This window comes from Scomber scombrus, chromosome 11 (assembly GCF_963691925.1).
Source record: "Scomber scombrus chromosome 11, fScoSco1.1, whole genome shotgun sequence".
NCBI lineage: Eukaryota > Metazoa > Chordata > Actinopteri > Scombriformes > Scombridae > Scomber > Scomber scombrus.
In genome coordinates, this window is record NC_084980.1 from 26,439,269 (window position 1) to 26,465,748 (window position 26,480).

The 26,480-nt window shown below is 39.5% G+C and overlaps 1 protein-coding gene across 1 annotated transcript in view; it reads left to right on the forward strand.

The window, feature by feature from the left end:
- LOC133990210 (collagen alpha-1(XI) chain-like) overlaps positions 1-26,480 on the forward strand; it is an 84,565-nt gene that overhangs the window by 49,357 nt on the left and 8,728 nt on the right. Inside the window, exons 33-54 of the mRNA XM_062428429.1 lie at positions 1,470-1,514; positions 1,818-1,871; positions 2,130-2,174; positions 2,507-2,560; positions 2,684-2,737; positions 3,136-3,189; positions 3,650-3,757; positions 4,492-4,581; positions 6,779-6,832; positions 10,304-10,411; positions 10,500-10,607; positions 11,308-11,361; positions 11,847-11,900; positions 15,589-15,696; positions 18,509-18,562; positions 19,121-19,174; positions 19,297-19,350; positions 19,500-19,553; positions 22,336-22,443; positions 22,619-22,672; positions 22,857-22,910; positions 23,090-23,143. Coding sequence (XP_062284413.1) covers positions 1,470-1,514; positions 1,818-1,871; positions 2,130-2,174; positions 2,507-2,560; positions 2,684-2,737; positions 3,136-3,189; positions 3,650-3,757; positions 4,492-4,581; positions 6,779-6,832; positions 10,304-10,411; positions 10,500-10,607; positions 11,308-11,361; positions 11,847-11,900; positions 15,589-15,696; positions 18,509-18,562; positions 19,121-19,174; positions 19,297-19,350; positions 19,500-19,553; positions 22,336-22,443; positions 22,619-22,672; positions 22,857-22,910; positions 23,090-23,143 — 1,476 coding nt within the window. The remainder of the gene's footprint in view (positions 1-1,469; positions 1,515-1,817; positions 1,872-2,129; positions 2,175-2,506; positions 2,561-2,683; positions 2,738-3,135; positions 3,190-3,649; positions 3,758-4,491; positions 4,582-6,778; positions 6,833-10,303; positions 10,412-10,499; positions 10,608-11,307; positions 11,362-11,846; positions 11,901-15,588; positions 15,697-18,508; positions 18,563-19,120; positions 19,175-19,296; positions 19,351-19,499; positions 19,554-22,335; positions 22,444-22,618; positions 22,673-22,856; positions 22,911-23,089; positions 23,144-26,480) is intronic.

The following is a 26,480-nucleotide window of genomic DNA, read 5'->3' on the forward strand; positions in this document are numbered from 1 at the left end:
GATGTTGCTGGTTTAAGTGTCACTGGAAATCTACCAAAAAAAAAAAAAAAAAAAAGGCTATTAAGTTTCAGTTTAAAATTCATGTCCATCATTTGCAAAATAGCCTACAGAGAATGTGAATCATATCATGTACTGTACTGTGAAAGTACACGCTTCAGGAATCAACTGTGTCAGCATTAAAGTTGGCTCATAAATAATTGACTTCAGTTGTAGAAGATGATGTGTATCCTTGTTTTTCTAACAAACTTGTGTATGGCCTACACTAAAGAATACACTAGAAAAAATAACACCTACATCTGATTGTTGTACATTGTCATTTCAAAACCATGGGTATTGATATGCTGCTGTAAAAGCCTCCACTCTACCGGGAAAGGCTTTGGAGCCTGACTGCAGGGATTGTTCCAATTTGACCACAAGAGCATTACTGTGGTTGGGCATTTTTTATATTAGGCAATAAGCTCTGACATTCCAGTTCATCCCAAAGGTGTTGGATGGGATGAGGTCAGATCTCTGTTCAGGCCAGTCAAATTCTTAAACACCCAAACTCAGAAAACCACCTGTTTTTATACCACACTATCACGTTGAACTGTTGTCACAATGTTGGAAGGGAATCATTGTCCAAAATATTGTATGCTGTAGCAATAAGTTTTCCTTTAACTGAAATGAAGGGGCCGAGCCCAAACCATGAAAAACAACCCCAGACAAAAGGGGAGTTATCCAAATACTTTTGGATTAGGGATAGGGTTAGTTGTCCTGGTTTAAAAGGCTGCATTACAATAAAGTGATGTCATTTTCTGAGTTTCTGTTCTAGCTGCTCTATTATTTACCATTACCTGCTTTATCTTTATACCCACATTACTGATGTATTTTTTTTATGTTATTGTGTAAATATTATCTGGAAGCACCAATAGTCATCCCCCCAAATATTGTGGCAATATCAATATCAAGAAATTTGGGCAAAAAAATTATGATGTTTGATTTTGTTGATATTGCCCAACCCTATTTTGGATGTGGTGTACTCACGAATTAGCTCTTGAGGGAGTACTGACATGTTTTCAACTGTGTGAACATAACCATAGAGTGAGTCCAGTTAAAAACAGTTACAGCTAATGGGGTTAGAGGTGAAAGAGGCAATGGTAGGGAGGGGGGTTATTGAGGAGACAAGCTTGTCTCCGCTCTCAGACAGACACGAAGAGGCAGACACCCCTGGCCACGGTGTGCTAGGACTGACAGGTAATTCAAGCTGTCAAGCGCCTCTGGGTAACCACTTACCGCAGCAATTTGATTATTTATTTTTTTGTCCAAAGATGCTCAGATGGTTCTATTTTATCCCTGTCTCAAAGCCCTTCAGTATTTGTGATTGTTTCAGTGTATTTGTTATAATGGATTTGCTGAAGCTTCTGAAAAGTTATGAAAAAAAGAACGTACTAATGATTTTTCCATTAATCCATTTTGTTTTTGTTTTTTAGGGAATCGCTGGCAAGCCTGGTCCTAGAGGGCAGCGTGGCCCAACGGTAGGCAATTCAGCTGTCTGCTTACTCTGCCTGAGCCATACACATAAATGATTTATTGTGTTCAAATGAACTACCTCTCCTTTGTGTGTTTGTGTATGGGCTTATTTTCTTGTCTGTTGATGGGGATATGCACTGGATGGGGAATTGCATAATTGGGCAGGGAAGACACCAGACATTACCTGCCCTTTATATTTCTATCTTGTGTTTTTTACATACTTACTTTTTATTTACTCACTTAAAAAGTGAAAAAATGCATTAATTTCCCTCACGAATACTATATTGCTTTGCATATCTTGCATATAGGGTCCACGTGGTGGGCGTGGCGCTAGAGGACCAACAGGAAAACCAGGTGCAAAGGTGAGAGCCAAGTCCATTTTGTAACCATTGTGTACATCTACATGGTAAAGATCATTTACAGAGTGAACATGAGAAAATACATTTTTAATAGAACATATACCTGCAATGTAAAATGCTCGTATATAGCGTATAAAACATCAGTCTTGAGTGTTGCAGTATATATGTGCACCCTTGCTTATAAGACCCTCATGTCAGCGCTCTACATATATTTTACTCACACCTCCTACTTTGACAGTTTTGACAATTCTTTCTCCTCAGGGCACCTCAGGCAATGATGGACCCGCCGGCCCGCCAGGAGAGAGGGTTAGTATGACATCCTGTTTTGATCGGTGGCTGTTGCACTTGGGAATTGGTGGCAACAGTTTGACTCTAGAGTATGTTGCATGTCCTGTCCTTCACTAAAATTCAACGTGAATTACAGGCATTTATCAGAATTAGATAAAACTGTGTATATTCTGTAGCTACGTCAAATAACCAATTATAGTTGTGTTTAATTTTTACATTTTACACAAACTGGATTAAAAGATTACATTATAATCCAGTTAAATTCTACCTACCTGTTAAAGTTTTCTTGTGTTTGTCATTTACTTTTCTCTCTCACTTCATTCATTACATTCATTTTCTTTTCATTAAAGGGACCTCAAGGACCACAGGGACCTGTCGGTTTCCCTGGACCCAAAGGACCCAATGTAAGTAACTGCAAGCCCATGTTGACACTTTTCACATAAGCTTTTTTTTTTTTTTAAATATTAATATGCCGTTATGGCCTGATGTCTTGAATTTTTACGAACTATCTACCTGTTCACCCTCAGGGCCCACCAGGAAAAGATGGACTGCCTGGTCATCCAGGACAGAGAGGAGAGACGGTGAGTGGGTAGTTCCGTTCATGAATACGTTGTGTCGTGCCATTTGACCCTGAACATCATGCTTCATCGCCCACTCACTCCCCACTCAGTCTTTCAACCTTTCAGATAGGTTATACAAAAAAATAAAATCAACTGAACTGAAATAACATACAAGTTGGATGCTTATGATGGAAGGGAAAGCAACAGAAAATGTAATATGGACTTTGCAATACAGCAGAGATGAGTTAGAACATCATCACTAATGGTAATGGTCATGTATGACAACTTATGGTGCAACATAGCTCGTACTGATTTTCTAGACCCCTTACACACAGCAAAAGTAGAGAGTAATGTACAGTAATATGTAATATGTAACCCTCCTTGTGTACAGTCAGCAATATCTGTGTTTTCTCCCTCAGGGCTTCCAAGGAAAGACAGGACCTCCAGGACCCGGAGGAGTGGTTGGACCACAGGTAGATTCGCTTCTATCTCTCCAATTGTTCACACATCCTGTGTCTATTGTTGGAGGCCGGAGACTAAAGTCATGAGAGACTTAAATTGAAGTTTGCACAGATGAATCCTGAAAACTATATACCCATATATGCACAGATCGTAACGAAGATGCACTTTTTTTCGTTTTTTGATGAATTCTGATGACTTCAGTGAGATCTCCTGTCTTTAGAAAGTAATGAAGTGTGGGCTGAAAATAAATTATTCCATCTCATTAAGGCTCCCATTCAGTACTGAAAAACAGGAGAAGTCGATAAAAAAGATAAAAAAAGTTTTTGTTAACCAGCACTGTCTCAAAAAGTGAGGAATCTTATAGTCTTATTATCCTAAAGTAACACCACTGTTACAATAGTAGGTCTCATTTGAGTCAATTGATTTGTTTATGGTACATTCACCCTAATGTGTCTTTGTTGTCCCTGGCAGGGTCCGACTGGAGAGACAGGACCTAGTGGTGAGCGAGGACATCCAGGCTCTCCTGGTCCACCTGGTGAGCAAGGTTTACCTGGATCTGCTGGAAAAGAAGGTGGAAAGGTAAGCAGGCATTTTTCATAGTACCTTCACCTTTGTATGCTACAAAATGAAAGTGTACAGGTCATGAGTAACAAGCTGCATTATGTTGAATAAGTTCCTATAGCCTCTTTGTTTTAGTAGTAGGATGCAATTACAATTATAATGGAAGTTTATGTGACATAATAACATCTTAATGCTGTAAAACAGTGTGTTATGTTATGTCATGTAATTTAAATGTGAGTTGTTTTTTTTTCTACTTAGGAGCTTTTTAAGATTTAATGAAGTTTACTTCTGCTGTAACAAAACAGCACTCTTATTGTTAAAAATTAATGGGTTCAAAAGATTAAATATTGAACACATCAGGAGGTCTTGGTTTTTGTGCTCTTGATGATTGTGAGATAGTTCTTAGGAAAACTATAGTGATACAGTACACCGGTACGCCAATTAAAAACTAGACATGGTGCCTTTGTTTAATATCTGGTATTTTCCAGTCTTTATTATTCCTTTGATGGTTGTTTGTTAAAAGTTTTTCACCACTTCTTAATCAATTGCTGCACCCACATAATAGGGTGTAATTTAGGCTTTTATCAAACAGATCAATCACTGTAATTGTTTTTCGTCTCTTTCCTCTGTTGTTTTTCACAGATTCAGCTTTGTTCATTGTTTTTCACCTAAAGCAATTCTACGTTTAATTATTACCTGATGATATATCAGATGTCACATAAGTGGATGTTATTTTTTGTCTCTTTCTGCAGGGTGATCCAGGTCCCCACGGTCATAGTGGAAAGCCAGGGCCTCAAGGTCTGAGGGGCTTCAATGGGGCAAGAGGTCTTCCAGGGGCCATGGTAACTAACACACAGACCACCCACGCACTAACACTCACATGTGCTCATAAAAGTGTGTCATCCCACATCCTGTGCACACACCCTGTTGAATTTAGCTCCAAACCCCAATTACCAGGCTAACTACCTGCTGTTAAACCAAATGTCAGCCTTGGCAGTGGACCCGACTAAAAGGTGTAGAACTGGCGTCATAGAAAGCACTGAGCCAGACGCAATATTAATGTACTTCATCATCATTTATTTCAGCAAGGTTGTGTCCGGTATGCACGGATGGCACCTTTATGTGAACATTTGGACATATTTAGTTAAACAATATTTAGATGTTCAAGTGCTTACATCTGATAAAAACAGTATAGACGTCAGATTTTGCAGGAAAGCATCTATATTCTTTATGTTTCTGAAACATTATACACAGATTTCTGTATATGTCAAGTAATAACCTATTAATCCCATTAAAAGGCCAAAAACAACAATTATTGTATATGTATCGAAAGGCTCATAAGCTTGTTCTTTGTGCCATAGACTTCCACATCAGTCAAAAGCACATCAGTGAGCTCCACTGTAGCACTGGGTGACATGACATGTCCCTTCATTAATATGGATATGGATACCAGTGGTGGAAGAAGTATTCAGGTGCTTTACTTAAAGCTGCATAGAGAGATGGATTAAAGCATTGTTGGTTTTGGTCTTTTCGTGGGATTTCTTGACAGTTAGGAACTTCTTATCCTTGAATTCTGCATTTAGAGCTGCAGTAATTGCAGATGCTTTTTCTTTTTTAGGAGTTTTTGTTGTTTTCAATCAGAGAATGAGTCAAAGTCCTGTGATTCTGATTAAAACCCAAAACTTTGGGACTACATTACATCACACCAAGGTCTGCTGAGTAACCCAAATTAATTCTCAGAAGACGTGGGCGTGGGTGAGAATAAGTCCAAGGTTAGAGTCTGACTGAGGATCAGCTCATAGGACTGTGGTTGAAGCTCATTTCAAGGCTGACCATTAAGAGAGCGCACGACAGCACAGCTTAGACTTATTGCCACCGTTATGTTCGTCTCATGTGTGTAGATGGATGGCTTTTACTTCATAACAGCAGCACACACACACACACACACACACACACACACACACATACATACATACATGATACACAAACAAACAGCCTCCCACTCTTGTCCTAAAGTAATCCTTTCCAGTCACACACAGACACTGACACAAACATACGTGTACGTGTAAACCCTTTGTATAAGCAAGAACATAAAAGTTAATGTCATTCTGTTTGCTGAGAGAGCGCAGGCACACAGATGCACACAACATGTTTTTTGGAGGGTGTTTTCTGGATATGTATGCTCTCATAGAGAAAACCATACCTGCACACACACACACACACATTCTTTTCCCATTTTGTCAGTCTTGAGTAAAGGCACAGTAACGATATACGAGCCAATAAATATCTTTTTGTGTGTCCGGCAAGAATGATCCTTCCAGCCTTGTATATGCGCCATGGTAAAAATGTGGAGGCTGGAGAGGTGGAGAGCCTGCTTGGCAGCTTCTGCAACCCCCTGGCTCTGTCAGAGCCTGTAAATTAGTTATTATAATGAAAGTCTTTACTGCCTCTGGTGAACTGTGTTTTCCATATGCAATCTCAGCCTCTCCTGGTGCTATGATTCAGCACAGACATTGCCATTCAAGAGCCAAGATCTCGAAAAGATGACAGGTGTCCAAAGATAGATGAACTATACCCAAACTTGTGACCTTGTCATTCCTTTACTTTTTCATTTCATTTGAAGACCATTTAATGGCTCCTTTTGCATTAATAATATAAATATGCTTACATAAGAGGTTAATCATAATTTATTAAGCAATAGCCAATATTTCTCTGGTGGAGCTGAACTGCAGCCAAAGTAAATGTTTTGGTATATTGCTCCTTCATGAATGAGTATTTCTGTGCACCATCCATCACTATCATTTATTTTCTGAGCTTGGTGATTTTAGACAAATCCTACCCATGCACCTACCAATGCATCTGGGATAGTCTGATGGCTTAAAGACCTAAACATGATTCTGTGACATCACATGTACACACATACACACGCACACAGTAACATTTAAAGACCCATTTGACAGCTGTGATTACTTCTCTTTGAATGGCATTGAGCAGTGGCCCGCAGTGAACAAGATCTAACCCTCTCTTTTCTGTTTTCAGGGTCCAGCTGGCTTAAAGGGAGGAGAAGGGCCTCAGGGTCCCCCTGGCCCCATCGTAAGTAGCCCGTTACTATGGTTACACCATCTCTCCTGCCGTAGAGATTGCAGTGAAAAGTGACTTGTGCTTTTTGAGAATGGAGTTTCACATGCTGTGTGCAGCTCCACTCTCTAGTCATTCAGCAGCACACACAATGCAAACTGCAGTGAAGAGGATGGTAGAGAAGTATAACTCAAGATTTCATTCAGTAGTGATTTATTATGAATGGATATAAAATATGACGTGAAGAATAATCTCTTGATAACCTATGCAACCCCATTTATTAATTAAGATTTGTTGGCTACTTCTTTTTTTTTCTTTTTGTTTTGTTTGGATTTATGTTTCCATGTGTGAAGAAGCCAATATGCAGATTTATGATCTCTATTTTTCTCTAAATGAAAATCCCCTCTTACACTGAGATGTATTGTTTGTGGTGTTGTTTTACTGTTATATTGCTCAGCAGAAGATGAATATTTCAATTTTATAATGATGTTTAATATAAGGGACTTATGAATGTTTGAAAAAGCAATATGTGGTTTGATTTATATTGTTTTTAGAACAGCCGAGGGATATTCTTAGGTATGAAATTAACAAGAGAGCTGAAAAACATTGTTTGAAGTATGGTTTAATCATTGCTTAATTGCCTAATTGAACAGCAACTACTTTCACCCCAGTAACACAATGAGTCTCAGATGTTTTCCACTCACATTTAGTGAGAACTGTAGCAACTGTTGTTGCAGAGAGAAGGAAGAAGTTTGTAACTTGTTTTCACTCTTGAAGCATGACCACCACATGAAAGGAAACTTTTTCGATAATTGATATCACCTGTAATACATTTTGGATGTTTTTCTCAGATTATGGGTGTGATTATAGGTACTTATGTCGCATCTCCTGCATCACTTATTCACCTTAACCACACCAAAGGGCATCCTCTTCAATATTATAGCCGCATTCAAATACTGTACTGTGTCAAATCGACTTACTGTGAGATGGTTTGGGGCCCTGAAAGGGAGCAGGAGTGGCAGGATAATCCATAAATAAGTGGAGCAATTTTTTCTTCCCTTTGTCTCTGAGCCCCTCAGTTAGCGATATATCCAATGAAAAGCCCCAGGAGCTCCAGCGGTGAATCTGTACAGAAAGCTGACTGACAGGCAGCTTTGAACTGTCTGACATTTTGTTCAAGCGTTAAACGCGGGCTCCCGATAATTGCCCCTGCTCACCAGCGACAGAGCATCACCAGATTAGATGACAGCGGATATGCAGAGCACGGATGAAAAGATGATGAAAGCAAGAAGAGAGAGGGCATTCTCTGAATGAGTGAAACCATTTCCACAGCGAAATGAGATAGTTTTCTTAAATTGGCTTGAAAGTGAGTCATTGGCTGAAAACATGTGATAGACTGTTTTGGTAGTGTTTGAAAAACTCCTTTAAAAAAAAAGGCTGGTGAGCAATGCCCACGCACACAAGAGATCTGATATTTTCCTCTATTGATTTTCTGCCAGAGATTGAGCTGCTGTTGTGCGGTGGCAAAGTCTGTGAGTGCTGCATGTGTGTGTTGCTGTTTCATGTGTGTGTTTTGAAAGAGGCAAACCAAAAAGAAGAGCACAGAGAAAAAAAACAAAAAACCAGAAAGGATGAATGCGACAAGTTGAGTCACAAACTTTGGATGTGTGTCTGCATGTTTTTTTTTTGTGTTGAAGTTTTGATTTCTAGCCAGAGAATTGTATGTGGGAGAAAAGCATGGATGAAAAGAGAGGGAGGGAAACAGAGAGAAAGAATGTGTTATGAGTCAAAGAAACGTGTGTGTGTGTGTGTGTGTGTGTGTGTGTGTGTGTGTGTGTGTGTGTGTGTGTGTGTGTGTGTATGTGTGTGATAGGGTCCTGGCGGGCAAGTTGGCAGGCTGGGGATGACAGTTTGGAGCTGTGTGTGTCACAGGCAATGTCTGTCATGAAATGGGCCAGGCATATGAGTGCCAGGTGGCAGCTCACATCAGCAGCTGAATCTGTGTGTGTGTGTGTGTGTGTGTGTGTGTGTGTGTGTGTGTGTGTGTGTGTGTGTGTGTGTGTGTGTGTGTGTGTGTGTGTGTGTGTGTGTGTGTTGTGTGTGCATGAGGGTGAATCTTTGGCTTTTACAAATGCATGTGCTTTATTTGAAAGAAGCCAGAGACCTTCCCTGGTTAGGAGAGGAGGATGCTCTAATGACCCTGCTGATCAAAGATGTAATCACAGTTTAAGTGATTTGGGCCACCTACACAGGGATGAGCATCCACCTGGGCACAGTAAAGAACAGAGTAACAAGACACATCGATGTGAGAAAGAATGGCAAGACCTCGCATATGTCCTTGGCAGAGGAAAGTGCATGAAAGCAGCTGGGTCCTGCTTTAACTATTGCTAGATAAGAGCTTGTTCATCAGCACAGGTCATCTCATCATTGAAGCCGACAGCAGGGTCAAAATACTTATGATTGTTAGCAGTTTATGATTCTATTTAATTATGATTATCTCTGCTAGATGTAAGCCTAGAAGGAGATCATGGGTTTGGTCATATGTGTCCGTGTATTTGTGGATCCTTGTGTGTGTGTCTGTTCACAGTTAGACTTGCAGTTTACTGGACCCATAGCCTTATATTTTTTGTGCACATTTACGACTCCGGCAATCGGCTAAGCTAAAAGCAAGTCTGTTGCAGGACACATTTTGGCCTTTGTCATGGCTCAAAAACTGACAATCATAGAAAAGTTTGGTCATATGCAGATTGAGAGGGAGCTAGGGAGGAGTTTCCTTTCATGTGGTGTGTTACAACAAAAGCTTCTGAATAAATAGCCATGTTTATATTGAGAAATTAAGACTTATTTTTCTAATTATTGGTTCCTTATTAAGTTTATACAGGTGAACCCACGATGGTTGGTTACATAACATTGCACTATTTCATACATCTTAAAGAAAACTGAGACTATACTATTCAAAAATACATATAAGGAAACTAAAATATAAAGAGATCTGTGCTCTACTGAGTGCACTCCTCTTCTTATAGCCCTTTAAAGCAGTTAAATACATATTTAAAAAATAAAAAACAATATAAAATCATATTCTCGATTTCTAACATTCTCACTGCGAAAGACATTATGGTTCAGTAAATAATGTCTTTGTATAGAGGGAAATATTTATGGTTGTCTGGGCATATGAAATGAGGATGAATGTCTTTTTCTGTGGAAATTGGTTAAAAAATGAGAACAATGAGGCTTATCCATTCAACTGTATTAAAGATACTTCACATTAAAGTGGCCATAGTCTCTCAAACAGGTATTTCTTGAGAATGTCTTGATTAGAGCGGTCTTTTTGATGAACTCATTAAAAAAAAAGAGATTTTTATTAAGTTAATCCAAGCACATTTTCTTTGTCTGTCATGACTTTTTCTGCAGGAAATTGGCTTTTTCTTGTTAGCTTCCTCATAATGTTGCAATGACTAATGGGTCTTTGTTCACTGGTGACAGGGTTCTCCTGGAGAAAGAGGTGCTGCCGGCCCTGGTGGTCCCATTGGTCTGACAGGCCGCAATGGCCCCCAAGGACCACCTGGCCCCGCTGGAGAGAAGGGTGGCCCTGTGAGTATTGTTACGTTCGAGGAAAACAACAATTTGATTGTCAGTGAAGCAACATTTTTTTAATGACTGTGATCCTTGTTGTGATTAGGGAGAGAAAGGTCCCATGGGTCCCGCGGGCCGTGATGGCATTCAAGGTCCTGTTGGTCTTCCTGGTCCAGCTGGTCCTCAGGGTCCCCCTGGAGAGGACGGTGACAAGGTGGATATATCTATCTAAATATCTTCTTCAGAGAATTAAATCATGTTCAAACTCAAGAAAAGCATAGTACTGCACTTAGGTAAAAACTGATGGAAACATCTTTAGTGTTTTTTCCCCAATGAGATCAGATTCAGGCCTCAAAGTTCTCTGGAATACAAAACTGATACCATCAAAGTAACTCTGCACCATCCTGGTAATTGCTTATGACAGACCGCAGCTATTCTGGGCTGTTGTACTGTTGCCACAATAAACATGTATGCCAATGTCATATAAACATTGATGTTATAATAAACAGTACACATATATATAGAAAACACAGCATGTAACACAAACAATTTCTTTTTAGTTTTGGCCTCAAGCTCAATATTATCAGTGATGCAATAGATTGTTGCACTCAGTAAACAAAATAGGTACACACTGAATGCATTAAAAAATTAGAAAGCACCTCTCTGATCCCAGTCACGTCTCCTTTCAGACCATTTTATCAATCATAGTGCCAATGGGGGTAAACAGGGAACCAATCAATTAATTGCAAACACTCGCCCAAGGTCTTTGTGGACCAATCAAATTAGAATCTCTCTTAGAAATATTTACTGCTCAATTGTGGCGAATGTGACACTTTAAGATATTGGACTTTGACTAAACATTTTAAGATGGAGAGATGTGAGCTCTGCTGTTTTTTGCTTTTGTTGTACCACAGGGAGAGGTTGGCGGACCTGGACAGAAGGGGAACAAAGGAGACAAGGGTGAATTTGTAAGTATTTGTTTTCTTTAAATGTAATTTTTTTTTTAATATAATGATCTTAACTAATTGAGCAAAGAATACTAGTCTTGGGTCAACTGAGGAGCTGAATTCTTAAATGAACTGAATAAATCAAAGAACACAGGTTTACTTGGCGGCAATGACTCATCTAAGGTTATCTTGCCCTTAACAGTCCGCTGAATGTATAATATTAACTCAAGTGTTGTTTTGTGTGTTAAATGAGTTTTCAGTAATACTTGTTCTCTGTATTTATCTAAAACATTTGAATTTCAATAGACTTTGGTTTTTATCAAAGACATAATTTGGTAGATGTGAAAAAAATGAATGAAATATACAAATGTTCAGTTTGACAGTCTGTGTGAGGATGCCTCAGCGTGCTATTGTTTTCATTAAATTTCATTGATCCCTTGTGTAAATGGGAACTGCAGGAATATCTTGTCTCACACTGCATATCTCTTTGTTCCCTGTACTTTCAGGGTCCACCAGGCCCAAGCGGTCTTCAGGGTGTTGTTGGAGCTCCTGGTCCAGCTGTGAGTATCATTTCCTCTGGCCCATCCTTGAAATATTATCATATTCTCTCAGTTCACTTTTATTCATGGTTGTCATACATGAAAGGAAAAAAAAGCCCCATAAATGACAACTTGCATATTGATATTTACTCCAACTGTAATTTTACATTCTCAAAAAAGCGACTTTAATTTGGTGGATAGTACGTTTTAAAAATGTGTTTTTCAACTTTTCAGATGGTCTCAAATCTTGTGTGTTATCCTAATTGTTAGCTGGCCCCTGGTTACCTAATTAGATTGTCGCAGATCAGTAATATGAAATAAAAAAATAAAAAAACACACACACAAGTTTGAAATATTTACACCAATTCAAGGCCTCATTAAGACAGTGGAGGCGATGCTTCAAAACAGAAATGATAACAGGAAAGAAAGTGTGTGTGGGAAGAGCTTTTCAACTAGTCTTCTCTAAAACTGTATTCATATCATGAAGTGTCAATCATGTCTGGTTGTGGTCTGCACCCATGTTATCTGATCTGTATCTCTACCAAGTTCAATTAAGAGAAATGTGTACCTGACCCAGGTCTTCACTGATTTATTTTCTCTTCACCATTTCTGGCAAATTGAGTGATAATCAGTTAAATGAGCTCGATTGGTCGACTTGGCTCTTAATGGTGCACAGTCGGAGACCCCCTGTTACAACAAGGTACTTTGATTTAATAAATAACATTTTATTCTACAGATGGACAAAAATTAAGTACTTTTCCCAGCCAGGTCAGGGACAAATTATGCAAGGAGTATTGCTTTTTAGTGCCGCCTCTGCAGTCCAAATACCTTTGGCTGCAGTCCCCATTAATTTTAAAATCCCCATCCTTTTATCATCGTAATGTAACACAAATTTTATTTTAATCATGACTTTTACTTGAGGCAACGTATTAGTATTAAGGGGACATCACAAAGAGTTATGTCATCACAGTTGTTAACACCCTTTTTCTTTAGTAGAAAGTTGCCATGATGTATATTGCTATTACAATTAAGAAGTAGTATTGCATTACCATTCACATATAGAATTAAACTTTTTACTGTCTCACACCCTACAATGGTATGCCCACCCACCAATCATTTCCATGTCTTACCTCAAATAGCACCAGACTTAACTGAAAGTGCCGTCTTGTATTCTGCAGACCAGCCTCTACTCATCCATCTCATTAACACAACAGGAAAAGTCCTGTTTCTACAATAGCTGATGGCCTGAGGGCAACTAACAGCTCATTGCTGTAAATTATCAGGCCTTAACAACCATTCTAGCAAAAATTCAGCATCTGCAGGGCTCTGTGGGGGCTAAAATAGCACTGGTGAGACGGATTGCCGCGAGCAGGTAGTGCACCCAAGCTGAATAACAAATTATTTAACAGTTGTTTGTCCTGGTGAGTCAGTCTGCTCATGTGTATTCATACCTTCATAACAGAGTTCTGACTCATGCTGTGTAGTTTCAACATTGTCTGCTCTCTCTTTGTAATTGCACATCTTAATGCTGCTATCAGTTTTTTCACTATATCTACTCCACCTCTAAAAGTAGGGAAAAAAATGCAGGTGTTTGTAGGGGAAATGAATGATCCAATTTCCTTTTCAACTTAAGCCTTAACGATGTTTACAACAGCTCAGTTACCAGTGGTATTGTCTTCAAGATGCAACTAAGGTTAAACTGTTGGAATGAAAAACTCTATAGCAAAGCACTATTGAACTTCATCAAGATGCAATAAACAACAACAGTTTTTTTGTATTAGGTAATATCTAATAAAAAGACTGTATTAGAAGAATGATAGGATAGGCCCATACAAAAATTATGAAGTCTCAAGACTCACAGTTCTTTGTAGCACATTTTAGTGCTTTACATTGGCTTATAATTATTAAAGGATTACTTTACACACATATTCGCTTTTTTGCCAAGTGTTTGGATTAGAAGATCAGTATCACTCTCATGCCTGTACAGTAAATATATAGCCAGCAGCAGGTCAGTTTAGTTTAACACAAACACTGGACACAGGAGAAACAGCAAGCCTGGCTCAGTCCAAAGGTAAAAAAAAACAATCCAAGTACTTGGAGTCTTATTACTGCAAGGTTGCTAGACAACCAGCAGTGACTCTACACCTAGCCAAGAAATACACTGTCACATAACTTATCTCCACAACCACAATATGTGACACTACACTTTTTATACAGGTATTGTTAGGTAGGTTTTTTTTATGTCCAGTCGTTGTGCTAAACTAAGCTAAGTTGCTGCTGGCTGTAGCTTCATATTTACCATAGACTACAGGCATATTAGTGATATCAACTCTCTCTTGACAACACAGGAAATAAGCATATTTTCCAAAAACGTGTCTGAAAACATCCCCTCTAATTCCCCTGTGAAAGCTTTTTTTTCTATTAAGAACTTGAAGAATGAGTTGAATACAAACATTTTTGCAATTGCTTCTCTCTTATAGATTTATTTAAGTATTTCAGAACATGTGAACATTTTTATGATATATCTTATCGGCCATTTGTGGGCATTATACTTTACATTCTAAGCATTAACTTTGAATGACAAATTATGCAGAAGCTACTTAAGTTCAAGCACTTTAAATCCAGTTACATCACTGATGCTGATCTCCCGAAGCAGCATGTTGGCCATTCAGATTTGTGACTTTTGTGAAGTGAAGACAAGTGAAGTCCTTCTAAACTTTAGCCCACCTTGTCAAAGACTCTTCGGTCCAAATCTGTACTCACGGTACCTGTAATCACCTAACATTTCCCTCTTAACTGTTTTGCATTTAGTACCAGTGCCTGAGGCTGCCTTCATGTCCCAGGGCTTAGCTAAAGCTCCACGAGCACTTTCAAGTGCTGACATGCGTTTGAACTGAAAACTCCCAGTTTGTCAGCACTTCACTCGTTCCCTGTAGTCTCCCCTTTCTATCCTCTGTTGCCTTGTGCACATCTGACTTCACAGATGAAGTCAGCATCTTTCACATACACTGTTTACCATAACCCTGTGGCTATACTGTACTGTAGCCTGTGTTTCAAGATGAGATGCCTTGGAAGACAAGCAGCTGTTTTCCCAGGTAGCCCAGCAATATGTGGCTCAGTCGCTAACACTGTTGCTTTATGATAAAATTGATATAATCTCTCACTTGTTCCTTTCACTTTTTAGTTTAAATGTCTTCCGTGAATCTTCCCCTGACTGCTCAAAGTGCTTTCCCATTCAAAAGACTTTCAGATTGACTCTAAACTCTGTTATCAATACACAGTGAAATGTGCCAAAACTCTTAATGGCCTTTGAGTGCAAACGTCTGCTTATGAGTTAGCCTTGAAACACACTGTTGACCTATCCAGGATGCATGCTGGGAAAAGCTCCAGCCCCCGTCATGACCCTGAGCACAAATATGTGGGTGTAGTGAATTGATGGAAAGACGAATTGCCATAAAATGACCTTCAGAAAAAAGCTTTAAGGTAACCGTCTATCCTAATCTGTGTTTGAATATGGGCATCGACCCACTCTCTACCATATGAGCCTGGATATACTCCATAACCTTGAAAAGGATTAAGAGGGTGAAGCAATCCCATAAGAGAAAATCCACGTAGATATGAATGTTTGTGGTCTAGCGTTGGCTGAAGCTCCGGCTAATGGGGATCAAAATAAAGATGTTTGGATTTAATGAACTTTGACCTCCCACAGGGCAGCGATGGTGAGTCTGGACCGAGAGGACAGCAGGGTATGTTTGGCCAGAAAGGAGATGAAGGACCCAGAGGATTCCCTGGTCTACCAGGACCCATCGGACTGCAGGTAAGTTTACACCAAATCTGCACAAACACACTTTGCACAGACTCCTTTAGATGCACATGCTGATTCTCTTTTCTATCATTCTCTGAACTCATAACAACAATATGATCGTGTTGAAAGCAGCATAGTAGGTATGCACATCACTTCTTTCCCTCTGTCAAAGCCAGCCAGAGCAGAATGAGTTCCTCCACACCCCTTTAACCGACAGCATTTCATCTCTCCTTACATCATTTACATTACATCAAAACAGAGCATAATTTATTAATGCAGCCCCGGCTCCTAATAACACTTTGTATTACTCTTGGGCAAATAATGCTTTTTTTCCCCCCTCAAGGACTTCCCTTAGCATAGACATTGCTAAAAATCCATCACCATTGCTAACATTTTTTTTTGCATTTGGCATTTTGCCGTGGTGTTAATGGTGGGGGAGACTGCCGTTGGTTTTCCACTCAGACTACATCATTATCATGCAGTAAACCGCTCCCCTGCAGTGCTCCCAGGCCCTAATAAGAGACCAGCTGCTTTGGTATACTGTATTTGTTTATGTACATTAATTCATATATAGTACATACTGCATGCATTTGTCTTTTGCGTTTTATAATACACATATTACATAGCACACATATTACAGTACCCATATGCATTTAGAGCAAATTGGATCCTCTGAATCAGCTAGGCAGTCAGGGATTTGTTGAAGGCTGCTCGGACACATGTATGGGCAAATTTGCTTTGTGAATCATTTTATTGATAAATGATCAGCAGTTTAATTTTCCACCTTAACAAACATTAGTCTGCAGCTATTTGTCTTATTTTAAATGTGTTATTAGTTAACCAATTCATGCAAAAATCTTCTCCTTGGAATCATGCCCACAGAATAGAAAGCATTTTTTCTTATTTAAGTGTGACTGTGTATCTTTTGAAGGAAGAAATAACACATTCTCCATCATACAAATGAAAAAGTTGAAATGATAATGAATAAAATGTTCCAGTACACTAATTTGGTTTATAATGCAACTTATATTATGGTAGCAAATATTTGCCAGTGTTAGCAACGTTTAGGTAAATGTATCTGTTAAACTGACATTACTGAGTCAGTATTTAGTATAATGCTATTATCTCATAGTTGTGGCCACAGATGTTGGTGCTCAGCAGAAGTTACAAGATAATAATTGAATGTTTGTGTGTTTTTAGCAGATGTACGGTTTAAAGAAAATCGTCCCTTAAGGATGTAACACTAAGATTAAGTCTACGCTTTACTACTGTCCATCTCTACTTTGCTCTATTCAACTATATTTGACTGAAAACTGCAACAGAATGAAAGAGGGGCAAAAGGGCAAAGCATTGGATCATTTAAACCAATGAGCTGAAGTTGGAAGAAACTTGCTTTGGTGGCAATGAATAAAGAAACAGCACACTTTAGAATATCTCAAAGTCAATTATCCAAGGACTCACTAAGGATGAAATTAGAGCGAAGCCCCGCTGGTCAATAGGGCCAGATAACGTTGTTATTAAGTGCAATTGGCTTTTAATTGGGCATAATGCACTCCATCTCCACTCTTTTAATTATGTTTGGCTAAGCTGCCCTTCAATAGATGGCAGCAGTCACTGCGAGCTCAGCTCTTCAATGCAATTATCTGTAGCATTAATGATTTTTGACTATAGGGGAATGAATGGCTTCGGTTTGAAAGCTTTCCATCATTTTGGGGGCTGTGTTTGCTGCAGAATATTGGAGTCCTCGCTGAGTGGATGAATTCCTCCGATTAAGAGGTTAAGATGTGGACATGCAGGAGAGTAAATATCAGATTTGATTATACCAGAGTGTTTTCATTGTTCAAGGCTAGTGTAGAAAAGTTGAGGGGAAAATCTAATCATAAGTAAACATTTATTGATTTTCTCTGATATGTGTGCCAAGGGGTAGTTTATGTACTATATGTTAATGCTACTCATTACACACCTTTTTTTTTTTTTTTTTTTTTACAGCCTTTTAATCCATTCAATTTTACAAACAAGCCTAACACACCCATCATTCATCAAGATGCCGTCACATCTAAACATTTATTTATTTTTACATTCTTTCTACCCACATGTTTCATTACTATGACTGAAGTCCCAAACAGAATCTGTTATAAATTAGCCTTCTCCGCCTTCTCAAAGGTATAGTAAATCAACAAAATGGGCTGAAATTACACATATGTGATTTCAGTGATCGATATCCGTGTCATTCTGGCTTTACGGTAACTTATCATTACTGCTGCTTTCCACCCACTTATTGATTATTCATGCTCCATCATCCAAGTTTAACTAACACAACAAATAATAACTGCAATTATGCAGATAGACAATAAGCAACAATAGCGAGTGAGAGCTCCTTCATTTTCATTGCAGATAGACCTTTCCCAAGTTGTATTCAAACTGTTTTAGTCAAGCATGATTGAATCCCAAAACTGGATAATACGCATTGCCTGCGCTGTCCCCCTTTGTTTCCACTTTCCCATGGACGTAGATGGATGGAGCTTCCATCCTGTAATTTACACAGGCTGATTATACCCAAGCCTCCCATACCCTTTAATTACAATAGGCTTCCTTTTTGACTAATTGTGTGTTTACACTCAGGGGTTCCGGTTAATGCGTTCTCCATCACATCACATCCTAAAGCTCACTATTCAAATACACATCATTTGAAAGTACCTGTTAATGAGTAGCGAAAATGTATTCATGCTTCTGTCAGTGGATTTTCTAATGTGCAGTTTTGTCTCAGGTGGTGCTTCACATGACCTTTCTCTTTGTTTCTAAAGTATATTTGCCTTCTTCTCAGGGTTTGCCCGGCCCTCCTGGTGAGAAGGGAGAGAACGGAGATGTCGGAGCAATGGTGAGTGTACCTCTCTCTGTGACTTCTCTCTGTCACAGTGATTCGTATTGTTTTCACGTACAACCCAGTGAGGTGGGAAATTGTGCTGATTGTTCTCAAGTTTTTAGTCAGTGGATGAGTTTGGCAACTCCACCAGTCACTTGGCAGATGTATTCTTTGGAAAATGTATTGATACAAACATTTCAGCTGGTGAAAACTTTTTTCTGTTATTCAACAATAATTTCTAAAATCTTCACAACAGTTAGACTACAACAAAAGTGTTCTCAGTATAGCACTTAGATATAAGTTCAGAAGTCAGAAAAAAACTAGTATTACATCCAGATATTGTAGGGGACTAGTTCTTACCTGTTTGACATTGGCTTACAGCTTGCACATGTATTGTACACCTGTTTCCCATATGATCAAAAATAGCTTGTATTCTGTGCTATACTGTCGTATGTAGGTGAAATCAACATGATAGTTTTAAATGCATGATTAATTGAATATGCCCCCTGCAACATGTTAATAAAGCCTGTGACTCTGCATTATACTGAACATAACTTCCATGTGTGTTGACAGGGTCCACCTGGTCCTCCTGGCCCCAGAGGTCCTCAGGGTTCTAGTGGAGCCAGCGTAAGTGTGATTGATTGATTTCTTTCTGTTTGACTTTGGCTTCAGTATTGCTCAATATGGTCGATATCACTCTTTTTTTATTGGATATTCCCCTAACTGAGGACTCTGTGATTTGCCTACAGGGAGCTCAAGGTCCTCCAGGTGGTATTGGTGCAATGGGAGGCGTCGGTGAGAAGGTAAGAACCGGATCCAAACACATCCACATGATTTCAACATTCCTTTTCTTTCACATTGCAAACTGGAACCAGAGTTAGGGCCTGTTTACTATCAGTAGTGTAATCTACATTTTCACATATTAACCTTCATTTTCATTGTCATACGAAAGGGAGAAAACGGCGAGGCTGGCAACCCAGGACCAGCGGGAGAGCATGGTACCGGAGTAAGTATAGTAACATACCAAATCAAATTGCATTTTTATTCATATGTGTGTAAACCATGTATAAAATATACATAGAGAGTAGTATGAACTCAAAACAACAGTGTATACTTGTTTACTGTTCAACCTTTGATTAATTGTAACTGTCTAAACTTTACCTCCATATCACTTCAGGGTGATGTGCAGCAATGCTAGCAGCCTGAGGGCTTGTCAGCAGATAATTAGCTCAGTTGCATTTGGACACCTCCGCTGTGGTGGTGTCATTAATCTAACCTCGTGTACGGGGGTTGCTGTGAGAACAAAAGTCAGAATATTTCATGAGTTATTTCATGTGACAAAAGTATCACAATAGCATAACATTTGTTTACAAGGACATGTTAGGACTCATTTAACAGTGATTCACCTGCACTGATCTACATCATTTTCATAATGCTAGCACACATCTGCCCACAATAACATCATTGCTATTTACTTTTCAATGGTATAAATCAAGATAAAGTATTCACAGTAGACATCCTGAATCTCAAATCAGAGCAGTACCATCAATCCAGGCTAAGTAGTAGACATTGGTTGTGCAAACCAGGGAGGCCTCACCATATTTATGGGTATAGACCAGTCACCCTCCTTAAGTCTGAGTCCATCAGATTGTATTGACGTATCCATCTGCTGCCACGGATCTGTTTACAGTGACAGATAGACCCACTGTCACATCGAGGTCAATTTCAAAGGTGCTGTGCTGGCATCGACAAGAGAAGCGCTCCGCTCTAATGGGCCAACTAACGAGTCTGTGGTTGTAATTATGCTTCAACGGCTGCTCTGAGACATAGCCAACAATATGAAGACACTGCTTCCGGTAGTGCTAGAATGAAGATTATGTTGTAATAATGAGTTTTAATGTAAAAATTTAGTTGAACAAAATATGAATTTAAAAAGAAACCCGGACCAGTTCAGTCACTGTACTATCTCAGACAGGGAACATGACCTACAGTCAGAAAAATATGATTAGAAAAAGGAAAAAAAAGAAAAAACAACATGAGCACAGAAAGAAGCCTTGCAGAGAACCTGCTGTTCAAACGTAGCCGTCAGGGGGGTCTGTGGGAAACCTATCACCTTACCAGCCTCCTTCACAATATAGCTCAGGTTGTTTTTGTTTTTGATGTTCAGGTTACCATACCAGCCAATCATAGAAAAAGTAAGAATGGATTCAATAAATTACTTGTGAAACAACAGCATAATGTTCCTTTCTACATTCAAAAAATCACTTCTTAAGGAAGTACAAACATTGCACTCCCTCCATACAAACCACATTAAAATTGGCATCAAACTTCAGGGTTTTATCAATGACTATTCCAAGATATTTATTATTTTCTACAAATGCAATGCCCATTCATTTTGATGAAGGTCTGTGATGATGGGTCGGATGATCTCCTTCTAAAATCAATGATCATGTCCTTGGTCTTTGTGGCATTTAATTGGAGGACGGCCTCATTTAACCATTTGACAAACTCATCTACCACCGAGCCATGCTCAGATTCATCTTTATGAAGCAATGAAGCAGGCTGATGATAACTGCATCATCAGCAGATTTCAGGATGTGCCTGTCTCTATGCTGGCTGCTACAGTCATTGGTGTAAAGACTGTACCACAAAGGGGGACAGGACACAGCCCTGAGGAGAGCCAGTGGAACAGGGGACCCATCTGACAGAAAGCAATTCACTCTCTGAGACATACATATAAAAAAAAAATCTACAATCCAACCCACAAAATTTACATCAATATTAAAATAAAAAAGCAATTTCCTACCCAAAACATGTGGCTCGATAGTATTAAATACAGATTAGAAATAAAAAAGTATGGCATGGGTGTCAGGACATTCTTGGTGTTTATACAGGAATGTGACGGAGGCATCCTCTACTCTTATCCCAGCCTCATATGCAAACTGCATGGCATCCAGAGTCTCCTCCATCATATCCAACAGTTCCCTTTTGACCAGCCTTTAAAATGAAAACCAGCCTTTCATGACCAGTGATGTCAATGCCACTGGTCTGAAGTCATTTAGCATCCTTAGGGGTTCCACTTTTAGCCACCGGGACAACAATGGATTCCATAACTTCCATAACTTTTGAACCCTTCCCTGCTCCAGAGACCTCCTAAATATATAACAGAGCACCTCACAAAGCCGATCTGAACAATAAAAGAAGTCTTCCTGTGATATAATCTCTTTTCCGTCCCATGCTGCATTCAAATTGTTGCAGCTTCAAATTTTCCTGTAACGTATTTTTATATTGTAACTTGACCCTCCTCATTTCCACTCTGACCTCTTTTTAGAGGGTCCTTTATTTTCTATTTAGCACATTTTTTTTCAGAGATTTAGTAGCCCATGGCTTGTTATTAGGGTAGACTTTGACATGCTTCTTAGTAATGATTGTATCCTCAAAAAATGTCAGATATGGCAGTGTCAGTGAGTTCATCAATGTCTGAGGCAGAGTCTTTTAACACAGATCAATCAGTACAATCAAAGCAGCACCTTTAATCTAGAAACCCAGGGAACAAATGATCCGATAACTAATTTTGAAGATTAATTCTGGTTATTTTTTTCTGATGTCAGAGCCATGCTTAGAGGTCTTACAACCCATTTGGTGCATGTTTTGATGCAAGCTGGTGTGACAGCTTTGATAACACATTTGCCTTGTGCCTTCGTTTAGCATGCTATTGTCAAAGTGGCATGGATTGCCCTTATGTGGTCTTCATGCTGACAAGTCTGTGATGCATTTTTTTTCCCCAGGGCCCAAAAGGAGAGACCGGAGAGAAGGGAGAAACCGGCCCACCTGGAGCTGCTGGACCCCCCGGTGGCCGTGGACCCTCTGGAGATGATGGTCCCAAGGGTAACCCTGTACGTCAGCGCCAGTGACAAACACAGCTGTGACTTATGCATTATTAGAGCTGTCAGCAACAGCATCACTTTGTCATATTTTCTCAGTCAAGCTGTTTTCTGCCAGAGCTGTTGTGACATGGTGTCAAATATCTGAGTCAAGCTCAGTCTTCTCACTGTCTCAATCTCTCCGCAGGGTCCTGTTGGCTTCCCCGGAGACCCTGGTCCCCCTGGTGAGCCTGGTGCTGGTGTAAGTACTACGTTTATCCGATGTTGTGATATCATGTCTAGGATATTATACTATTCATAAAACTAAACATTTTTATAATTTCTTTTCTATTTTTATGTGTCATTCTTTTCCCATTTTGCATTTTGCTTATTTTGAATTAAGTTGAATATATCCATGTTTGGCTAATTTGTGTATTTTTCTTTAGGGTCTTGACGGTTTACCAGGTGACAAAGGAGATGATGGAGAAGCAGGTCAACCTGTAAGTCTTCATTTCTTCATTCGAATTTGTGAAAGTGAACAAATGAAGAATATGAGCCAGTCACATTCTGCTATAAGAGCAATCATCACTTTTTACCGATGTAGAGATATCTCATTATGCAACAAAACTCTTCATTTTACATGAAGTAGATTCAAGTGTCTCCGTCTCCTCTAATTTAGGGCCCTGCAGGTCCATCTGGTGAGTCTGGAGTACCCGGTCCTCCTGGCAAAAGGGTGAGTACACTTTCAAAAATGTTAGATGTGATGATACTTCTTTTAAGCTCTTGAGATGTTCTCTATGTTAAGATTCACAATGATCATATAGGCTCCAAGCTAATACCCACTACAGGGTGATTCACATTTATGATCACATGTTTATATTGCATTAATATTAATATACACGCATGTGACAGGAAGGAATGCCCATTAGCTTCGCTGAGTGTCTAGAATAGCCAGTAATTGCAGCTACAGATCATCCTGTATAAGAATATTGACATATTGTGATGTGACTTGCAGTAATGTGAAAGCAATTTGACTGCTGCTGCTGCTAATGTCAGAAAATTAAGTTGTCACACAAATGTCTGGCACTGGCTGCCCTTTCTGTCACATCAAACTTGAGCTGAGATTATTTCATTTCACTAGCGTAGCACTTTAACGATCCCTTCCATTTACAGTAATAATGTTTTACAATTAGCAATAAAGCACATCATTAATGTACCGTATGAAAGCCTGGAGCATCATGGCAAGACGGGAAAGAGACTTTGATATATATATAAGTCAGTTCATCCTATTTGTGTACTTCAGTAAAGATGCTGCTGAGTAAAGCCTAACTTGTCCACCACAGAGGACTCGGCTGTTATCCTCCATGTATTAAAGGCTGTCCTTTACATTTTTCTTATTATCAACAAATCCCTTGAAAAGAACAAAACCAACGATTGATCCTACTAACAAGCATTGTTACTGTAGCCAAAGCTGACATATCTTATTCCTCTGAGAACCACAGCTCCACTGTTGTCCAAAAAACTATTAATAACACACCACTGAGCCACACTGTTGCACTGGATGACATGGATCTTCATTACAAAGAACATGGGCACTGCAGTTTATTTTAAGTCATTCCCACATACACTGTCCTAGTGGTATAAACACTTGCAAGCACACAAAACCAGTGGCTTAAAATGCTCCCCCACAAAACACACCATTTGCTCCTGTATAAGTAATGTTTCCTAAAAAACGACTGCTGTTTTTGGGGAATTACTGAGTCATTTTTAAAAAATAAAAGCATAACAATGAAAGCATATAACGTTGACCTATTTTATTAAATTGTACATATTCAGTAGGAAAAAAAGGGTCTGGGCTTAAGAGTCAAAGACAGACTAGAGAAGTATTAAAGAAGTATTAAGAGACAGATTTTTGGTTTTGTTGTTCATGGAAAATGTTGACAATAAAAAAACATAACAAGCTGTATCCTTTAAAGCTACACTATGCATGATTTTTCTTAAAAGGAATGTATAGACTCCTGCAAAAACGATCCCTCTCAATCATCACTTGCAACCCACTAGAAGTGTGTGGCGGTGTATGTATCTATAGAGACGCTGCCCTCTGCATGTATTAACTTATTATTTTTCTGTGTTTGGGACGTTTCTGTGCATTAGCCTTTGGGCAATGGGTGTGTAGCCCCCAGTCAATAACAGCACAGGTGTAATCATCAGTGTTTCCATCTCTTCTTCTGCTCCACTTTGCTCTCTGTCTCTGTTACATGGATGTATGAAGAGCCACAGCACACAGGAGACAAAGACTACATTAGGAGCTGTGGGCATGTGTATTTGTGCTTTAACCCTCCTGTCGTCCTCCCGGGTCAAACTGACCCCGTCTGTTTTGACTGTTCCTTCTTTCCTCCCTTCCTTCCTTCCTTCCTTCTTTCCTCCCTTCTTTCCTTCCTTCCTTCCGTCTGTCCTTCCTTCCTCCCTCCCTCCTTCTCTCTTTCTTTCCATCCTCTCTCTTTCCTTCCTCCCTCCCTCCTTCTTTCCTTCCTTCCTTCCTTCTTTCCTCCCTTCCTCCCTTCCTTCCTCCCTCCTTTCCTTCCTTTTTCCTTCCTCCCTTCCTTCCTCCCTCCCTCCTTTCCTTCCCTCCTTCCTTCCTTCTTTCCACCCTCCCTCCTTCTCTCTTTCTTTCCTCCCCCTACCTTCCTCCCTTCTTTCTTTCTTTCCTCTGTCCTTCTTTTCTTCCTTCCTCCCTTCCTCCCTCCTTTCCTTCCTTCTTCCTTCCTCCCTTCCTTCCTTCCTCCCTCCCTCCTTTCCTTCCTTCTTCCTCCCTTCCTCCCTCCTTTCCTCCTTTCCTTCTTTCTTCCTCCCTTCAGTCCTTCCTTGACTCGAGGACAACAGGAGGGTTAAACGTAACCACCATGAAACAATCAGAAAAATAACATTTTGTTCATCTGATTTACGGCTTTGTCGTCACCAGTGCAGGCTATTTTCATTCACTCTCCCTTCCTGGCTCTTGTATCAGCTCGCTCTGGGCAAGCCGATGAGTAGGGACCAACTTACAAACACAAATCCTGCATAGCATACCTTTAATGCAAACACCATATGGATATAAAATAGCACTCTTACATGTCATGGGAATATACGTAAACACTTTGTCTGTTTGTGATCATTAATGGAGAGGGATTAGATAGTGAAGACACTTGGCGAATATATCTGTATAACAGTTTTCCACAACACAGAGATCTCAAAATGTGATTACAATAGTCCACTGTGGCTGTAACACATTAATTTCCAAGCTTATCATGACCACACAGCCTGCATGAAGATACAACCCTGCAGGTGCTCGGACAGAAAATGAAGATGATTTGAGAGATAACAATATCTGAGATAAAATGTCTAAAAAAAAATAGCTGTGGTGCTGCACTGCCAAAAATGTGCTAGGGATGCTCATTGCATGATTTCAGTGTAATTCTGTGGTAATTATGTGACAATTATGTGTGAATTATAATTCAGGCATCATACATTTTAAATATGATGTTAAGGTAAGCACTTTTTTGGATACAGAATTTATATTCTGAGAGATAGTATCCAGTAGAGGCTACAGAGCAAATTAGACCCCAGTTCCATGTCCATGTTAATGGACTTTGCGATATGATTTTTCATCATTCACCAAGGTAATCACCAAGGTAATTCTGGGTCCAATATCTCTTCGAAATTGACTCAGGTTCGCTGCTCATTGATGCATGTGGCTGCTTGACTACATTAGCACACATGCACGCACGGGTGCACACACACACACACATGCCCGCATACACACACATCCACTAATGCACATACACAGTTGCCAGGGCTCATAACCTACATTGAAGGACTGGTGGCTTTTGTTTGGTCTATTTGATTGTGGTTTCTAATGGCAAATGACAGCCCACTTACAAGGTTTTGACCAGAGGCTGTTTGGTGAAAAATGCTGATGTGCTTTTAGCTCAGAGTGTTGAGAATGTAGGGCAATTTGCTCTTACTGATGTTGTCTGGCCCTGCACAACCCTCTCTCTTTAAAACGATTCAAGGTCAGATTATGCATCAGC